Source organism: Scyliorhinus torazame, chromosome 10 (genome assembly GCF_047496885.1).
Source record: "Scyliorhinus torazame isolate Kashiwa2021f chromosome 10, sScyTor2.1, whole genome shotgun sequence".
NCBI classification, from domain to species: Eukaryota; Metazoa; Chordata; class Chondrichthyes; order Carcharhiniformes; family Scyliorhinidae; genus Scyliorhinus; species Scyliorhinus torazame.
In genome coordinates, this window is record NC_092716.1 from 21,880,976 (window position 1) to 21,895,573 (window position 14,598).

The window sequence follows — 14,598 nt, forward strand, 5'->3', positions numbered from 1 at the left end:
TGATGTCGCGGTTAACAATCCATTAAACTCACTATGCCCACTAAGAGTCTAGCTTTAAATTGAAAAATTCCAGTGCCCCAATTTCTGAATTTCTCATAAGAAATATTATCTGATGACTTCCGGTGGTGGCTATAAGGAGTAAGTTGCACATTTGATGGCTCCCACTCTGGTCGGGCCTTTGGACCTTTTCCCCCCGATTTTCTACCGGACTTGAATTGTAAAACTGATGACAGAGGCAATTGTGTACTGAATTCCCATATCGATGCATGGAGGACTAGAAGTGCTCGTAAAGATTGGACGCCAAGATTGGGTGATCCAGAAAGTAGAGAAGGCGCTGGCTGAGTGGGAGGAACATCAAACTGCGGTGGAGTTGGAGGTGGAGATGCTGAGACCAGCAGAAAAAGCTCCTGGAGAAGGTGGTGGTCCGAGAGAATAGGTCCCGCTGGCAGAACTTGAGAATCGTTGGGCTCCCGGAGGGGTCCGAAGGAGCGGACGCTGGGGCATACATAGCGGGTATGTTGGAGAAGCTGCTGGGGGAGGGGACATGCTCCCGACGCTTGGAGGTGTACAGGTCTCACCGAGTGCTCGCGAGGAAGCCGCAAATGGGAGACACCCCCCCCCCCCCCCGAGGGCAATGGTGGTGAGATTCCACAGGTACTTGGATAAGGAGCACATTCTACAGTGGGCCAAGCAGACACTGAGCTGTAAGTGGGACAACAGTATCCTGCAGGTTTACCAACACCTGAGTGTGGAGGTGGCCAGGAGAAGAGCAGGCTTCAACCAGATTTTTGATCCTTTTTAAGAAAAAGGTGAAGTTCGGACTGTTGTATCCTGCTCGTCTCTGGGTCACGCATGAGGAACAGCACTTTTGTTTTAAGTCGCCTGAGGACTTGCTGGACTTTGCGAAAAGGAAAGGACTGGTGGTGGATTGAGAACTTTTGAACTTTGCTGCAATGTTCTTGGGGTTTCTTTCTGTTTTTTGTTTTGTGGAAGCTGTTTGTAATGCCTTTTGCATTGATTTGGGACCAGCGGTGGAGCTGAGCGAGTTAAGGTTTTCATTTGCACTGTTGGGGGAGGGAGGTCTGCTTGTTTAGATCATGGTGTTTTTTGTCGGGCAATTGTGTGGGGATTGTTTGATGTTGGGAGTGTGTTTGTATGAGCGGGTGGGGAGGGAACAATAGGTGGGAGACTATCCGGCGCTAGGGATGGGGGCCACCAAGCTAGCAGGGCGGGCTAGCTCACGGAAGCGCAGTGGGGGGGGGGGTGTGCATATGTTCGGTTTATTAAAGGGGTTGGGTTACAGAGGGTTGTTACTGGGGGGTGGGGGGTAAATGTTCTGCTGACGAGGGAGGGACTTGGGCTATGGGGCAGAGAGGAGGTTGGGGGCAGAGGCTGCCTGGGGGTGGACCGGTGGAGGCGCGGAGCATTGGCTGGGGGCGGGCGGGCCCAAAAAAGGAGATGGCTGATCGGCGGGGGGGGGGGGGGGGGCGGCAGGAGCAGGCAATGAGCCCCCCCCCCCCCCCCAACTAGGCTGATCACCTGGAATGTTCGAGGGTTAAATGGGCCGGTCAAGAGGGCACGTGTGTTCGCGTATCTTTGGGGACTGAAGGCAGGCGTGGTTATGTTGCAGGAGACTCACCTTAGAGTAACTGACTAGATTAGATTGAGGAAAGGCTGGGTCAGTCAGGTCCTTCACTCGGAACTAGACTCCAAGACTAGACTGGTAGCAATCCTGATCAATAAGCGGGTGGTGTTTGAAGCGGGTAGAATAGTCTTGGACGTGGGAGGTCGGTACATTATGGTCAGTGGGGAAACTGGAGGGGGTGCAGGTGTATTAGTAAATGTGAATGCGCCAAATTGGGATGATGTGGAGCTTATAAAGAGGATGCTGAGGAAGATACCGGACCTGGACTCGCACAGGTTGGTCATGGGAGGGAACTTCAACACAGTTATTGACTCTGGCTTGGGCCGGTCAAGCTCAAAAACAGGCAGGGTGCCAGCAATGGCAAAGGAACTAAAAGGGTTCATGGAGCAGATTGATGGGGAGTGGGGGAGGGGTGGATGGATCCATGGAGGTTTGGGCAGCCGAGGATGAAGGAGTTCTCCTTCTACTCACACGTGCATAAAATGTACTCCCGGATTGATTTCTTCATTTTGAGCAGTACCTTGTTGTCTGGGGTGGTGGACACGGGGTACTCGGCGATGACAATCTCAGCCCATGCTCCTCACTGGGTTGACCTGCAGGTTAGTAAAGACAGTAACCAGCGCCTGCAATGGAGGTTAGATGTGGGCATTTTGGCTGACGAAGGGGCGAGCGGCTGAGGAAATGTATTCAGAACTACCTGCAGGCCAACGACACGGGGGAAATTTCAGCAGCGGTGGTCTGGGAAGCACTGAGGGCGGTATTCAGAAGGGAGCTGATCTCGATACGGGCCCATAGGGAGAAGGTGGACAGGGCAGAGACAGACCGACTGGTAAAGGAGATACTACAGATCGATAGCAGGTATGCAGAGACCCCAGAGGCAGAGCTTTTAAGGCTACAGGTGGAATTCGGCTTGTTAACCACCAGTAGGGCAGTGGAGCAGCTGAGAAAGGCGAAGGGGGCGATCTATGAGCATGGAGAGAAGGCCAGCAGAATGCTTGCACAGCAGCTTAGAAAGAGGGAGACAGCCAAGGAGATGGGGAAAATAAATGACGGAGATGGGAACCTGGTTGGAGATTCAGCAGGGGTGAATATGACGGAAATGGGAACCTGGTTGGAGATTCAGCAGGGGTGAATATGACTGAAATGGGAACCTGGTTGGAGATTCAGCAAGGGTGAATAAGGCGTTTAGGGATTTCTACAGTAGCCTGTACAGGTCGGAACCCCCTACGGGGCCGGGGGGAATGAGGCACTTCTTGGAGGGGCTGAATTTCCCAAAGGTGGTCGGAGAGCTGGTAGAAGGGCTGGGGGCCCCGATCGGGTTGGAAGAGATAGTGGAGGGTCTGAAGGACATGCAGTTGGGGAAAGCCCTGGTGTCGGACGGGTACCCAGTGGAGTTTTATAAAAACGTTCTCTGGGATATTGGGGCTAGTGTTGATGAGGATGTTCAATGAGGCAAGGGAAAGAGGGGTGCTGCCCCCCCGACGATGTCACAGGCCACGATTTTGCTGATTATGAAGCGGGACAAAACCCGGAGCTGTGTGGGTCCTACAAGCCGATATCCCTGTTGAATATGGATGCCACATTGCTGGCCAAAATTTTGTCCTCCAGGATTGAGGATTGTGTTCCGGATGTTATTGGGGAGGACCAGACGGGGTTTGTTAAGGGTAGGCAGTTGGTGGCCAATATAAGAAGGCTGTTAAATGTGATCATGCCCCCGGAAGGTAGGGAGGTGGAGGTAGTGATCGCAATGGATGCACACAAGGCTTTTGATCGGGTAGAATGGGATTATCTGTGGGAGGTACTGGGACGATTTGGATTTGGGCGGGGCTTTATCGTCTGGGTCAGGTTGCTGTATCAGGCTCCTGTGGCAAGCGTACGGACGAATGGGACAACATCGGACTATTTTAGACTGCACCGGGGGACGAGACCGGGATGCCCCTCTCCCCACTGTTGTTCGCGCTAGCTATAGAGCCGTTGGCAATTGCTCTGAGAGACTCGGGGGAGGGGGGAGGGGGGAGGGGGGTGGAGCGCAGAGCGCAGAGTCTCTCTCTCTATGCAGATGACCTGCTTCTGTATGTATCGGACCCAAGAGAGGGGGTGGAAGAAATCGTGAGGATTCTAGTAGACCAAATGAGGGACGATTTTTGGAGGTGGGGCTCGCGTCCGTCGTCACTGGCTGGGAGTGTACAGACGGTGAAGATGACGGTCCTCCCGAGATTCCTGTTTGTATTTCAGTGTCTCCCCATCTTTATTCCGCGGACCTTTTTTAAAAGGGTCAATAAAGTGATCACTGGCTTCGTTTGGGCGGGCAAGACCCCACGAATAAGGAAGGTAATGCTTGAGCGGAGTCGGGGAGAGGGCGGGCTGCCGCTGCCAAATTTTTGTAATTATTACTGGGCAGCGAATATAGCCATGAGCAGGAAGTGGGTGGTGGGGGAGGGGTCGGCATGGGGGTGTATGGAGGCGGCTTCATGCAAGGGCACCAGTCTGGGGTGTTGGTAACCGTCTCTGCTGTTCCCGCCGGCACCGTACTCCACCAGCCCCGTGAGAGTCTGGGGGCAATGGAGAAGACATGTGGGAGCAGAGGGAGCATCGGTCTGGTCCCCAATCTGTCATAATCACCGGTTTTCCCCGGGAAGTATGGATGGGGGGTTCCGGATATGGCGGAGAGCAGGGATTGAGAGGATGGGGACATGTTTATAGAGGGGAGCTTTCAGAGTACGAGGGCGCTGGAGGAGAAGTTTGGGTTGACAAGGGGAAACAAATTCAGGTATCTGCGGGACTTCCTACGTAAACAGAGTGTCCACGGTCCCGTTCCTACCGCTAAGGGGGATTCAGGACAGGGTAGTTTCCAGAGGGTGGGTAGGAGAAGGGAGCGTCTCTGACATTTACAAGGAACTTATGGGGTCGGAGGAGACGCAGACTGAGGAGCTGAAGCGCAAGCGGGAGGAGGAGCTGGGAGGAGAAATAGAGGACAGCCTATGGGCGGATGTGTTGAGTAGACGCGTCCGCAACATGTGCCAGGCTCAGCCTGATACAATTCGAGATCGTTCATCGGGCACACGTGACAGTGGCCCGGATGAGCAGATTCTTTGGGGTGGAAGGCAGGTGTGCAAAATGTGCGGGACGACCAGCGAACCATGTCCACATGTTCTGGACATGTCCGAAGCTGAGGGGATTTTGGCAGGGGTTTGCAGATGTCATGTCCACAGTGTTAAAAACAAGGGTGGCACTGAGTCCAGAGATGGAGATGGGTGTCGGAAGACCCGGGAATCCAGGAGGAGAAAGAGGCAGATGTTCTAGCCTTTGCTTCCCTGGTAGCCCGGAGACGGATACTATTAGCTTGGAGGGACTCAAAGCCCCCGAAGTCGGAGACTTGGCTGTCGGACATGGCTAGCTTTCTCTGTTTGGAGAAAATCAAGTTTGTTAGGGTTCACCCGGAGGTGGCAGCCGTTTGTCGACTTCTTCGTGGAAAAATTAATCGTCAGCAGAAGGGGGGGGGGGGTTAGTTTAGCTTAGAGTACGGGGTTAATAAAGGTGGGACTTGTAAGGAAGGGAGACGGCTTTTGCACTATGTTTATAGTTTCATGTACATTATTTATTGTGTTGCTGTTACAATACCAAAAATACCTCAATAAAATGTTTGTTTAAAAAAAAAAAGAAATATTATCTGCTTCTAATAAGTGACCTCCATTACTGATATTTTATTTGGTTGCTATTTGTTGGTAATGAACACCTCAGAATTTTAAATTGGTAAAATGTTTATTTGCAATTTGTTCGGATTAGTAACGGGGCAAAAAGTCTGTGGGATATGTAAAATTAAAGCTCACTGATGGAAGACTTGTAGCATTAGTTATGTTCTAGCCATGACCATTTTCATTTTTTTTTTAAGGGATTGCTGATGTTCCGATTTCGACCATGTTCAGTAGTATTCCAGAGAAGGGGAAGAATTATTTCAAAATAACAGACAAAAGGACTGTCGGGCCGAATACACCAGGTCCTTAACTTTATAGTCCAAGGACATTCTGTAAATACTTTTATGTTTCCTGTGGAAAACTCTCTTCCTTCTTCTGGTCTGTAATGAAGCTTTCGACTTTCCCCATGATTGCTGAGCAATTACTTTGCACATGTGAGTGTGACATTGTTAACGTTGTTACCTGACATTAATTATAATTTTTCAGGAGAAGCAGTTCATATATTCCTTGGGTTTTGAAAAATAAAGAACTATATCCTTTTGCATAAGATCTCTTGTGAAGATGGGGAGTGCATACATTTGATAGTCTTTTTTTATGAGGTTCCCCTTATGTAGGAAGAGAGCAATCAAGCTGGACTTTGTCCCTTGCAGTATTTGATCTGTTGATGCTAATTGTCTAGATTCATATGTGCTTAATGGCATTGGTACAGGTATCCAAAAAGTGTTCGACATCCTTGAAACCATAGCCCTAATCCACTCATGATATCTGATTCCTCGATCCCATTCTGAATGAACCTTTAAAATGGACACTACGAAATCTAAAACTTCCCTATTCCCTGCAATCTGGTTTGCATAAGATGGAAATGTGCTATTACAGCTTGTTTTAAATGGCGTTGAGAAAGTGACAACGTAACCCAAGGCATTCCATTTCAGACGGAAGCTTCAGAAAAACGTTTCACTGGTCTTGCCTTGCCTTGCCACACATTTTTTGAAAAATAACTGCAAGAGATTTTATTCACTATATTTACCAAATTGCCTCTTAGAAACGTCTTAAGTTTTACTTTCTCTCCATTTTTGCTTTTAAAATATTCTCCATCATTTATTTTCTTCCAACTTTCTTCCTCCTGCAGTTGTCTCTGATTTTGTTGCTCCTACTATTTGTCTTCAGGATTCCCAAAAGGCTACTTATCCCATGACCAACTGAATTCTACCCCAGCTGATGCCTTTTTATACTACAGTATGGTGAAATTCCAAATTCTGGCAACGTGTCAACCAGTCCAGTTTTTATAAATTGCAAGGGAAGAGTACAATGTCACGCACTAAATAATTTTGGAATATCTAACCAAAGCTTCGCGACAGTGGACTTTACCATTTTTAATGTAAATCTAAGATAGTGGGTTTGATGTACGTCTTCACATTTCCAGCCTGCTTACTGTCAGTCTCCTGTATTTAACAAGCGGATTGTTATCTTATGTTGAATAAGTATCGATTTCAAATCTTTAATTGGGAAAAATGCAGAAAGCCAAAGGGTGTAAGAAGATGGTGACCTCGGCATATATTATGAAGATTGCATGCATTGTTTTCTCTAAAGAAGACCTGTTGTGCTATTTTCAGTGTGGTCGGACACATCTTCATTTGCTCTTGCTATATTCGGTTGCAGACATTTTGAAACCGGATCCATTCATTTTTTAATTGACAAGGCCAGATTCTTGGAAATGACTTCATAACCATGTGTTAAGTTTAGGTGAGAATGCTAGTAAGCTTTGGTTAAAATCCCTGCTTTGAATATTATTTGGACTTGATTCACTTAGACAAGTTGCACTTGCCCGTTTGTCAGTGCTGACTCCCATTTTGGGCAGGCAAGTAATGAGAATTTAGCAGGCTTGCTCCACCAAACTAGACCTCCAATTAATAGGTTGTTAAGAATAATCAACAATGCGCTGCAAAAGTCATTCTTCATTTCTACTAAGGGAAGCACACAGATGAGGGGTTTCATTTTGAGGAGAGTGAAGATTGGAGTGTTAAAATAGTTGTAACTCCACTTCAGTTTTAACCTAGAAGCTTGGGCTTTGGTTAGAATTTCTTGCCGATTAAAACTGCGCAAATGTGAATTTATTTTTCCCTTTCGTATTCACTTGCACTTCGCCCATTTGATTACGCTTGGTTATCCAAGATCTTGCATTGGACTTAATTTGTGGATCTAGTTTAAAATAATTGAATGTCTGCACAAGGGCTAGTTAACTTCACAAGTTACAAAATGTCCATATCCAATGATCACCGCTCGAGTCTGTTTCCCGTAAGGAGATGTTTTGTTTTTTTAATGATTTGTTGCCCTGTCTTGAGCGCAGTTTAAAACTGGAAACAAGCAAATACTTTGCATTTGTGAACTTTTCGTCCTGTGGCTGTCCACTTCTTCACCCATTCATGTGAGGTTCATGTACGTTTGTGAGACTCGGCAGTGAATGCCTGCCCAGCGATTACAGAGAATGTAACAGCTCAGCCCTGTTTTGTCGCCACACATTGTTTCCAGCAGCTAGCAAACTGCAATAAAAACTCGACCAATTTTCTTTTTGAATCCTTGGGTGCAGAATACTGGCTGAAATTACTAACTCTGCACAGACTGGGGAATTCAACTTCGCTTTAAAAGTCTACATGTTTCAATTACTTGATGTGTAAACTTGTTCAAATATTTGATAAACCGAATCACTAAAGATGAAGATCTAACTGGATTAATAAATAATACAGTATCTCCCTGTTAAAGCTTTTCGACATGCAGTCCAAAGGAAATTTGTCAGCTGGACTGACATTCCAGCTTCCTTCTAATTTTGATGGTGCTGAATTGAAGTCCAGTCTTGCTTGTGAAATTAGGAACCTGGCCCTCGCTGTTCTCTTAAAGTATTGTTAAAAACTATTGACGTTTATTTGCACAGTGTAATGTTTAATAGTTTTATTTATGTAAATATAATAAATTTTGTGGTCACTTCACATCTTGGTTTGTTTTGGTATTTAGATTTAAAGCTCTGTTTGTAATTTTTTTGTGTACCTAGGATGTGAGCATCACTGGCAAGGCCAGCATTTATTGACCACCCCTATTAGGTACACCCACTGCACACAGGCTGTATGGACATATCAAGTCTGTATTTTTCTCCCATAATCCAGAATATATTGTGTAAGGTGTTCTTACGAACATGCGTATTAAGAGCAGGAGTAAGCTAATTGAGCCTGCTCCACCATTCAATAAAATCGTGGCTGATAGTAATCTAAATGAAATTGATAACTTCAATACAAATGAAATTGAAGTTGTACATCATCGATAATGGGGCTCAAAATAAATCCTTTGGGACATATAGAATCGCTCTGGTGCAGAAGCAAGCCATTCAACCCTCTGAAAGAGCACTTTACATAGGACCGTTCCCCCCCTGCCACCCACCTCCCTGAAGCCTCCCATAACCTGCGCATCTGTGGAGGTACCTGGAGGAAATCCACACAGACACTGGCAGAACATGCAAACTCCACACACACTCACTCAAAACCAGAATTGAACTTGGGCCCCTGGTGCTGTGAGGCAACAGAGCTAACCACTGTGCCACCATGCTGCCCAGTTTTTTTTTTTTTTCTCAAAGGCAACTAAGGAGGGACAATAAAGCTGGCTTAGTACACGATGCCCAAATCCCGTCAATTTTAAAAATGCATCTGTTTCAACTACACAATATAGGAGCAAGTTTCTTTTGGGTCTTACACCAGAAAGCACACGATGCAAATAGTGTTGAAACATGTCACCAAATTCTGGATATGGTTGCTTAAATCAGGATTAATCATGTATTACAACCCCGAATGGCCTACTTCTGCTCCTATGTCTTACGATCTTTAACTATCATATTGGGGTAAAAATGTTTGCATTGGAGGTAATGGTAACCATTCAACACATTTTGAGGATCACATATCCAAGTTGAAGACCAGACATCAGCACTGCCAACACAGATTTTCATGTATTAGTTACAAGGATTTAATTTTTAAGAAAATCAAATTGGTTTATGATCTTATGGGTGCTGGCTGTGTCATAAACAGTCAGACCATTCCCAACTAATTGAATAAAAGCTAGACTGCTGTATCTGGAGTTGTCTTTACATATTGGCCTTTTGAACATGTGGATCGAAATAGCATGGTTCCAATCTATTGTCAGCTCCAGTGTCTAATGACTTCATAAGGGTTTTGATGCCTCAACATTCTCCCCTAATCATAATAATCTTTTATTATTGTCACAAGTAGGCTTACATTAACACTGCAATGAAGTTACTGTGAAAGTCCCTAATCACCACATTCCGGCGTCTGTTCGGGTACACAGGGCGAATTCCATGTCCAATTCACCTAACGGCACATCTATCTGGACTTGTGGGAGGAAACCCACGCAGACACTGGCAGAAAGTGCAGAATTCGCACAGTGACCCAAGTGGGAATCGAACCAGAAACCATGGCGCTGTGAAGTAACAGTACTAACTATTGTGCTACTGTGCCGCCTACCTGTGGTATATCTCAGTAGAAAGACAGTTGCACAGTTGTTAGCACTCGCGGCCTCACAGCACCAGGGACCTAGGTTCAATTCTGACCTTGAGTGACTGGAGTTTGCATGTTCTCCCCGTGTCTGCATGGCGCTGCTCCAGTTGCCTCCCACACTCCAAGGATATGTACGTTTGGTGGGATTACATGGAGTGGGCTAAGGGGATCAGTGCAGGCTGAAAGGCCTGCTTCTGCACTAGGAATTCTATGGTTCTCAAAGGTGGTGGTGCGCTGCTTTCTTGAACTATTGCCACCCCTGAGATTTGGGTGCTTCCACCAGCATTTGCGGGAATGCTGGATGAGTACATGACAGAGAAAGGAATAGAAGGTCTGCGAATAAGATTTGATAATGAGGGGTGGGACGAGGCATATGTGGAGCACAAGCATTGGACGGTTGGACTGAGTGACCTGCTTCTATGCCTATACTTTCCATGTAATCTATATAAAAGTTGTGAAATTTAACAAGAAAGATGTGAATGGCAAAAGGGACCACATTTTTCAATTTGGATTCAGAAACTTTGACATGTTGTATAACTTGCAGTCTCACTTTTAGATAGCTTTTCTCCTCCCTATGCACCCTTCTTTTCTCTTTCCCCCACCCCGCCTTTCAGCATTCCAAATTCTTTACAGCATCCTGGTGCCTGTTCTCCAGAGGAACATACAGAGACTTGAATCAATTCAAAATGTGATGAAAATCAAATACTTTGGAGGATGGGAACTCCAATTCCCTGCGTGCTTTGGGCCTTTCGCATTTCCCCCTGTGGGAAATGGCTGAAATGCATGGTGCATGCCTTATACATTTTTTTAGACCAGTAACCAACCCTGCACACCTGTGCAGAGTAAAATAAGTAGAATGATGTGAAAAGCAGGTGACCCGATTTGGGATGCCATCGTGCTGAGTGTGTCCAAGGGAGCAAGTCACGGGAGGGTGACAGAGAAAAGTCCCAGGAAGGAATAAAGATTGGGATCTGAACGAGGCCCCGAAGAAGTTAAAAGAAAGGAGCAGAGCAATTGGCTTCACGTTGGAGAGAGATGTGAGGAACAGACTTGGAAAGAGGCGGACTTGAGAGAAGACCTGAAGATCAGAGGAAGCAGCTAAAGATTGGTGACTCTTTACTGCCAACCTTTTGGAGCAGTGTCTTGCTTGGCATAGCCAAGGATCGACATTGTGCTTGAAAGGTGAAGTTTGAGTGAGTCATGATATGCAAACATGCAGCTAACGAACACATAGAATAGGACACGACCAATGAGCAGTCAGGACACTTGGGTGGTATCTCACTATAAAAGGGATGAGGCACTCACACCCCGCCTCTTTCCACAGACCAACATCTACAGAGTGAAACGGTGTATCCTCAGCATCACACCCCAGCACGTGGCTTAGAGCAAGGCTGGTTCAGTTAGACTGAGTTACTACATTTAGATTAGCAGAGAGTTGAACTCATTGAGAACTGTGCAAATAGAGGCTGGTTAGCACAGGCTAAATCGCTGGCTTTGAAAGCAGACCACGGCAGACCAGCAGCACGGTTCAATTCCCGTACCAGCCTCCCCGAACAGGTGCTGGAATGTGGCGGCTAGGAGCGTTTCACAGTAACTTCATTTGAAGCCTACTTGTGACAAGCGATTTTCATTTCATAATAGTTCAATAAAACACATTGAACTCACTTCAAAGTCTGGAGCATCTTTTACTTAAAACTGCATTAAGTGGCAGCTTGTGTTTATTCCAAAATTACATAACACGACAGGGTGTACTTTGAGATCCAGAGAGAAGGAATTTGAAAGTGGAGCTGAGTCCACAAAAGATCAGCCATGATCTCATTGAATGGTGGAGCAGGCTCGAAAGGCCAGATGGCCTACTCCTGCTCCTAGTTCTTATGAATCGCCCAAGGGGAGATTGAAAATCTGTGAGGTAGACCATTGATGCAGCCGTCTGAGTAAGAGTGACATTTGGAGAGAATTCCACAGTGAGTTATTCAAATATGAAGATTGGAAACCCTTGTGAGAGTGAGAAAGAGAACGTTTCAGTGAGACTGGTTGGCTCACAGTGTGACAAATGACTGGGTGGGGTTGTTCAGAAATCCATGGAAGCTACTATGGTCGCAGCTATAATTTACTTTGGAGTGTGGTGCGTCTGACCACAGTCTGTTTGTCTAATTCATGTACCTCATCCTGAATGTTATATGTATAAGATAGATATTGTAAATTTTCTTATCTTCATTTGTATGTTTCTGTAAAGATATTGTTGAGATGAAGGAATAGTGAATATCTGGATCATCATCTTGTGTTTGTATTGAGATTTTCCTGATCTTTTTGTCTGGTGTAATGTTCATTTTATTCTTTGTGCTAAAAGTTCATCATCAGACTTCAACATCAGCTGGGATTGTAACAAAGTAAAGTGAAATTCTGGATTGTCAGGGGAATTATTTTTTTAAATTGTGAAAAGTGTAATAGTTGTAAATGCAAATTGTAACTTTGTAGTGTAATATCAGTTAATAAACGCCTTTTTTCAAAGATCTAGTTGAAACAAATATTGTTAACATCAATTGGGTTGTTCTGAAACATTCCGCCGCTGGTGTGCATAGAATCCAGTGGGTGGTATTCCCACCACCAATCATCTCCCCCTAACCTGACTGATATCTTATGAGGGCTGAGGGATGTTGATGGTCAGGATGTCATCACTTAAGAGACTCTGCCAGTATTTTAACTGCCACAGCAAGAGGCACACAACCCTGCAGTCCTTAGTGTGCGAGCCCTCGGGCACATCAGGTATTCGTCGTCATCTCGCCTCCCCCCCTTTACTCCAGGCTCTCTCTCCGCACCCCCCCCCCCTTACTCCAGGCTCTTAAGCATTGGGAATTGCTTGTAGTTCCAGAAATGTCCACTGCTCCCAGTGTTAAATTACTACAGGGCGGCCTTCTGGATTGTCGGTGAGCTGAACTCCTCCCGCCCCCCTTACTCTAGCTAAGGGTGGGACAAGAGCACCTGATGGATCTGTATTTTTTTTGTTAATATGTTTATGTGTCGCAGCACTATATATCATTCATACAGAACTCAAGACTGAGCTTCTTGAGCGAAGTCAAGAATATCTTTATGTCAGGTTCAAAGTTTATTGATCAAGTCAAATTGTATACGAAAGAGCATCTATGAAGTTGTATGTTCAGCGCAAATACAGACGATCGAGTTGAATTCGGGAAACAATTCAGTTTGCAAAATGGACGATACAAAACTGGAACAAAAGTAGATAGCTGTTTGCAAAGCAAAGTAGAAATAGATTTCAAGGTTAGGTTAAAGGTGAATTCACAGAGAGAGAGCAAAAGTTATCTCCTGGTCTCTTCAAGAAATCATAATCTTTTTAGGCTCTATCCCCTTCCTAACTGTGATTGGGTTAAGATAATTATACTTTATTTAATTCGCTGAAATGTCTGTCTATCAAGTTTTAAGAGATAATATGGCAAGGGAAAACTCCTTTATGTTTCTATAATATGGTGTGATCGGACTCCCCTATTTCCCACCATGTCCCCCAGAACTGGGATGTTTGCCCTGTAATGACAACAATGAGTCTATAGTCAGTCTGAACACTGACTTTCTTATCAGATGTTTCCCTTGCTCTCAGCTTTGTCTGCTGTTATGGCTAATATATATGATTTTTAATAGTATAATGTCACTAAATCATTTCTTTCCTTAAATATTTATTACCTATAATAAAGTAGGTTTCTATCAGCACCCATAAAATTCAACCCATGTCTTTTCACCCCTGGCTGATTTTGAATTTGGCACAAAGAAAGAACTTTACTGTCACATTTCACCCACTTGAATTAATTCATATTGTTTACCGAGTGACTTATTTTGGTGCAGCTCGCATTTGAAACAATAAATACAGTTCCATGTAATGTTGACAGCTCTGTTCTGCATTGAATCTCAAAAAAATAGGCAATTTAGTTGGTGGTTTTTAGCGTGTCAAAAATAAAATGACTTAAATACAAGTACATCCCTTACAACTGAGTTTGAAAGAAACTACAAGTTAAAATAGGAGCTAATGGAGGATGCAATAACAATATCAAGTTTTAAAGTCTTCCTGTTCCTGATATGTCAATTCAGATTTTCTGTTAATCCCAGATTTGGTGTTCATCTCAGTTTCATTTAAATTATTTAATTTTCTGTGAGTTTAATTGTTTTCCAAAATATTTATGTTTTGGATATATGCATTTCAGTGATGCCTGTGTCTGTGTAGGATGAGAGTAGAGGTTTTACTTGGGGTGGAGCAGGCTTGTGCTTTGCGTTAGGACCATTGAGCTCCTTTGTGTTCAAGGAGTTGTAATTGGAGTTGGAGTAAGGCAGTCCAGATTCATCCACTTAAAAAAAATACTTAGGTAAACATCATTAAGCTAGTCAGTAAATGGACTGGAATGACATTTAAAAGTTGTATCCGGGTGAGTGCCAACAGAACATGATTTGCGTAAACTACCAGGTGTTGCCTTTTTTACCTGCTATAAATATGGCAAGCAATAAGGTCTTTCTTTGGATATCGATATTATATTGCTCAGAGTCGCCAGGTATGAGTCAGAGTTGTGGGTTCAAGTGTCAGTGCAGAGACTTAGCACAAAACACCAATGCAGTACTGATGGGAGTTCTCTCTTTTGGATGAGAAATTAAACAAAATTGGATGTAAATGATCCCATGTTGCAAATGATCCCATGTCAGTATA

At 44.9% G+C, this 14,598-nt stretch overlaps 1 protein-coding gene across 2 annotated transcripts in view; it reads left to right on the forward strand.

The window, feature by feature from the left end:
* The window catches only part of cenpn (centromere protein N), a 29,799-nt gene extending 21,475 nt beyond the window's left edge, over nt 1-8,324 (forward strand). For both annotated transcript variants that reach the window (XM_072517845.1, XM_072517846.1), the window contains exon 11: nt 5,538-8,324. In XM_072517845.1, coding sequence (XP_072373946.1) covers nt 5,538-5,650 — 113 coding nt within the window. In that variant the 3' untranslated portion in view covers nt 5,651-8,324. The remainder of the gene's footprint in view (nt 1-5,537) is intronic.
* Nucleotides 8,325-14,598: the final 6,274 nt, after the last annotated feature.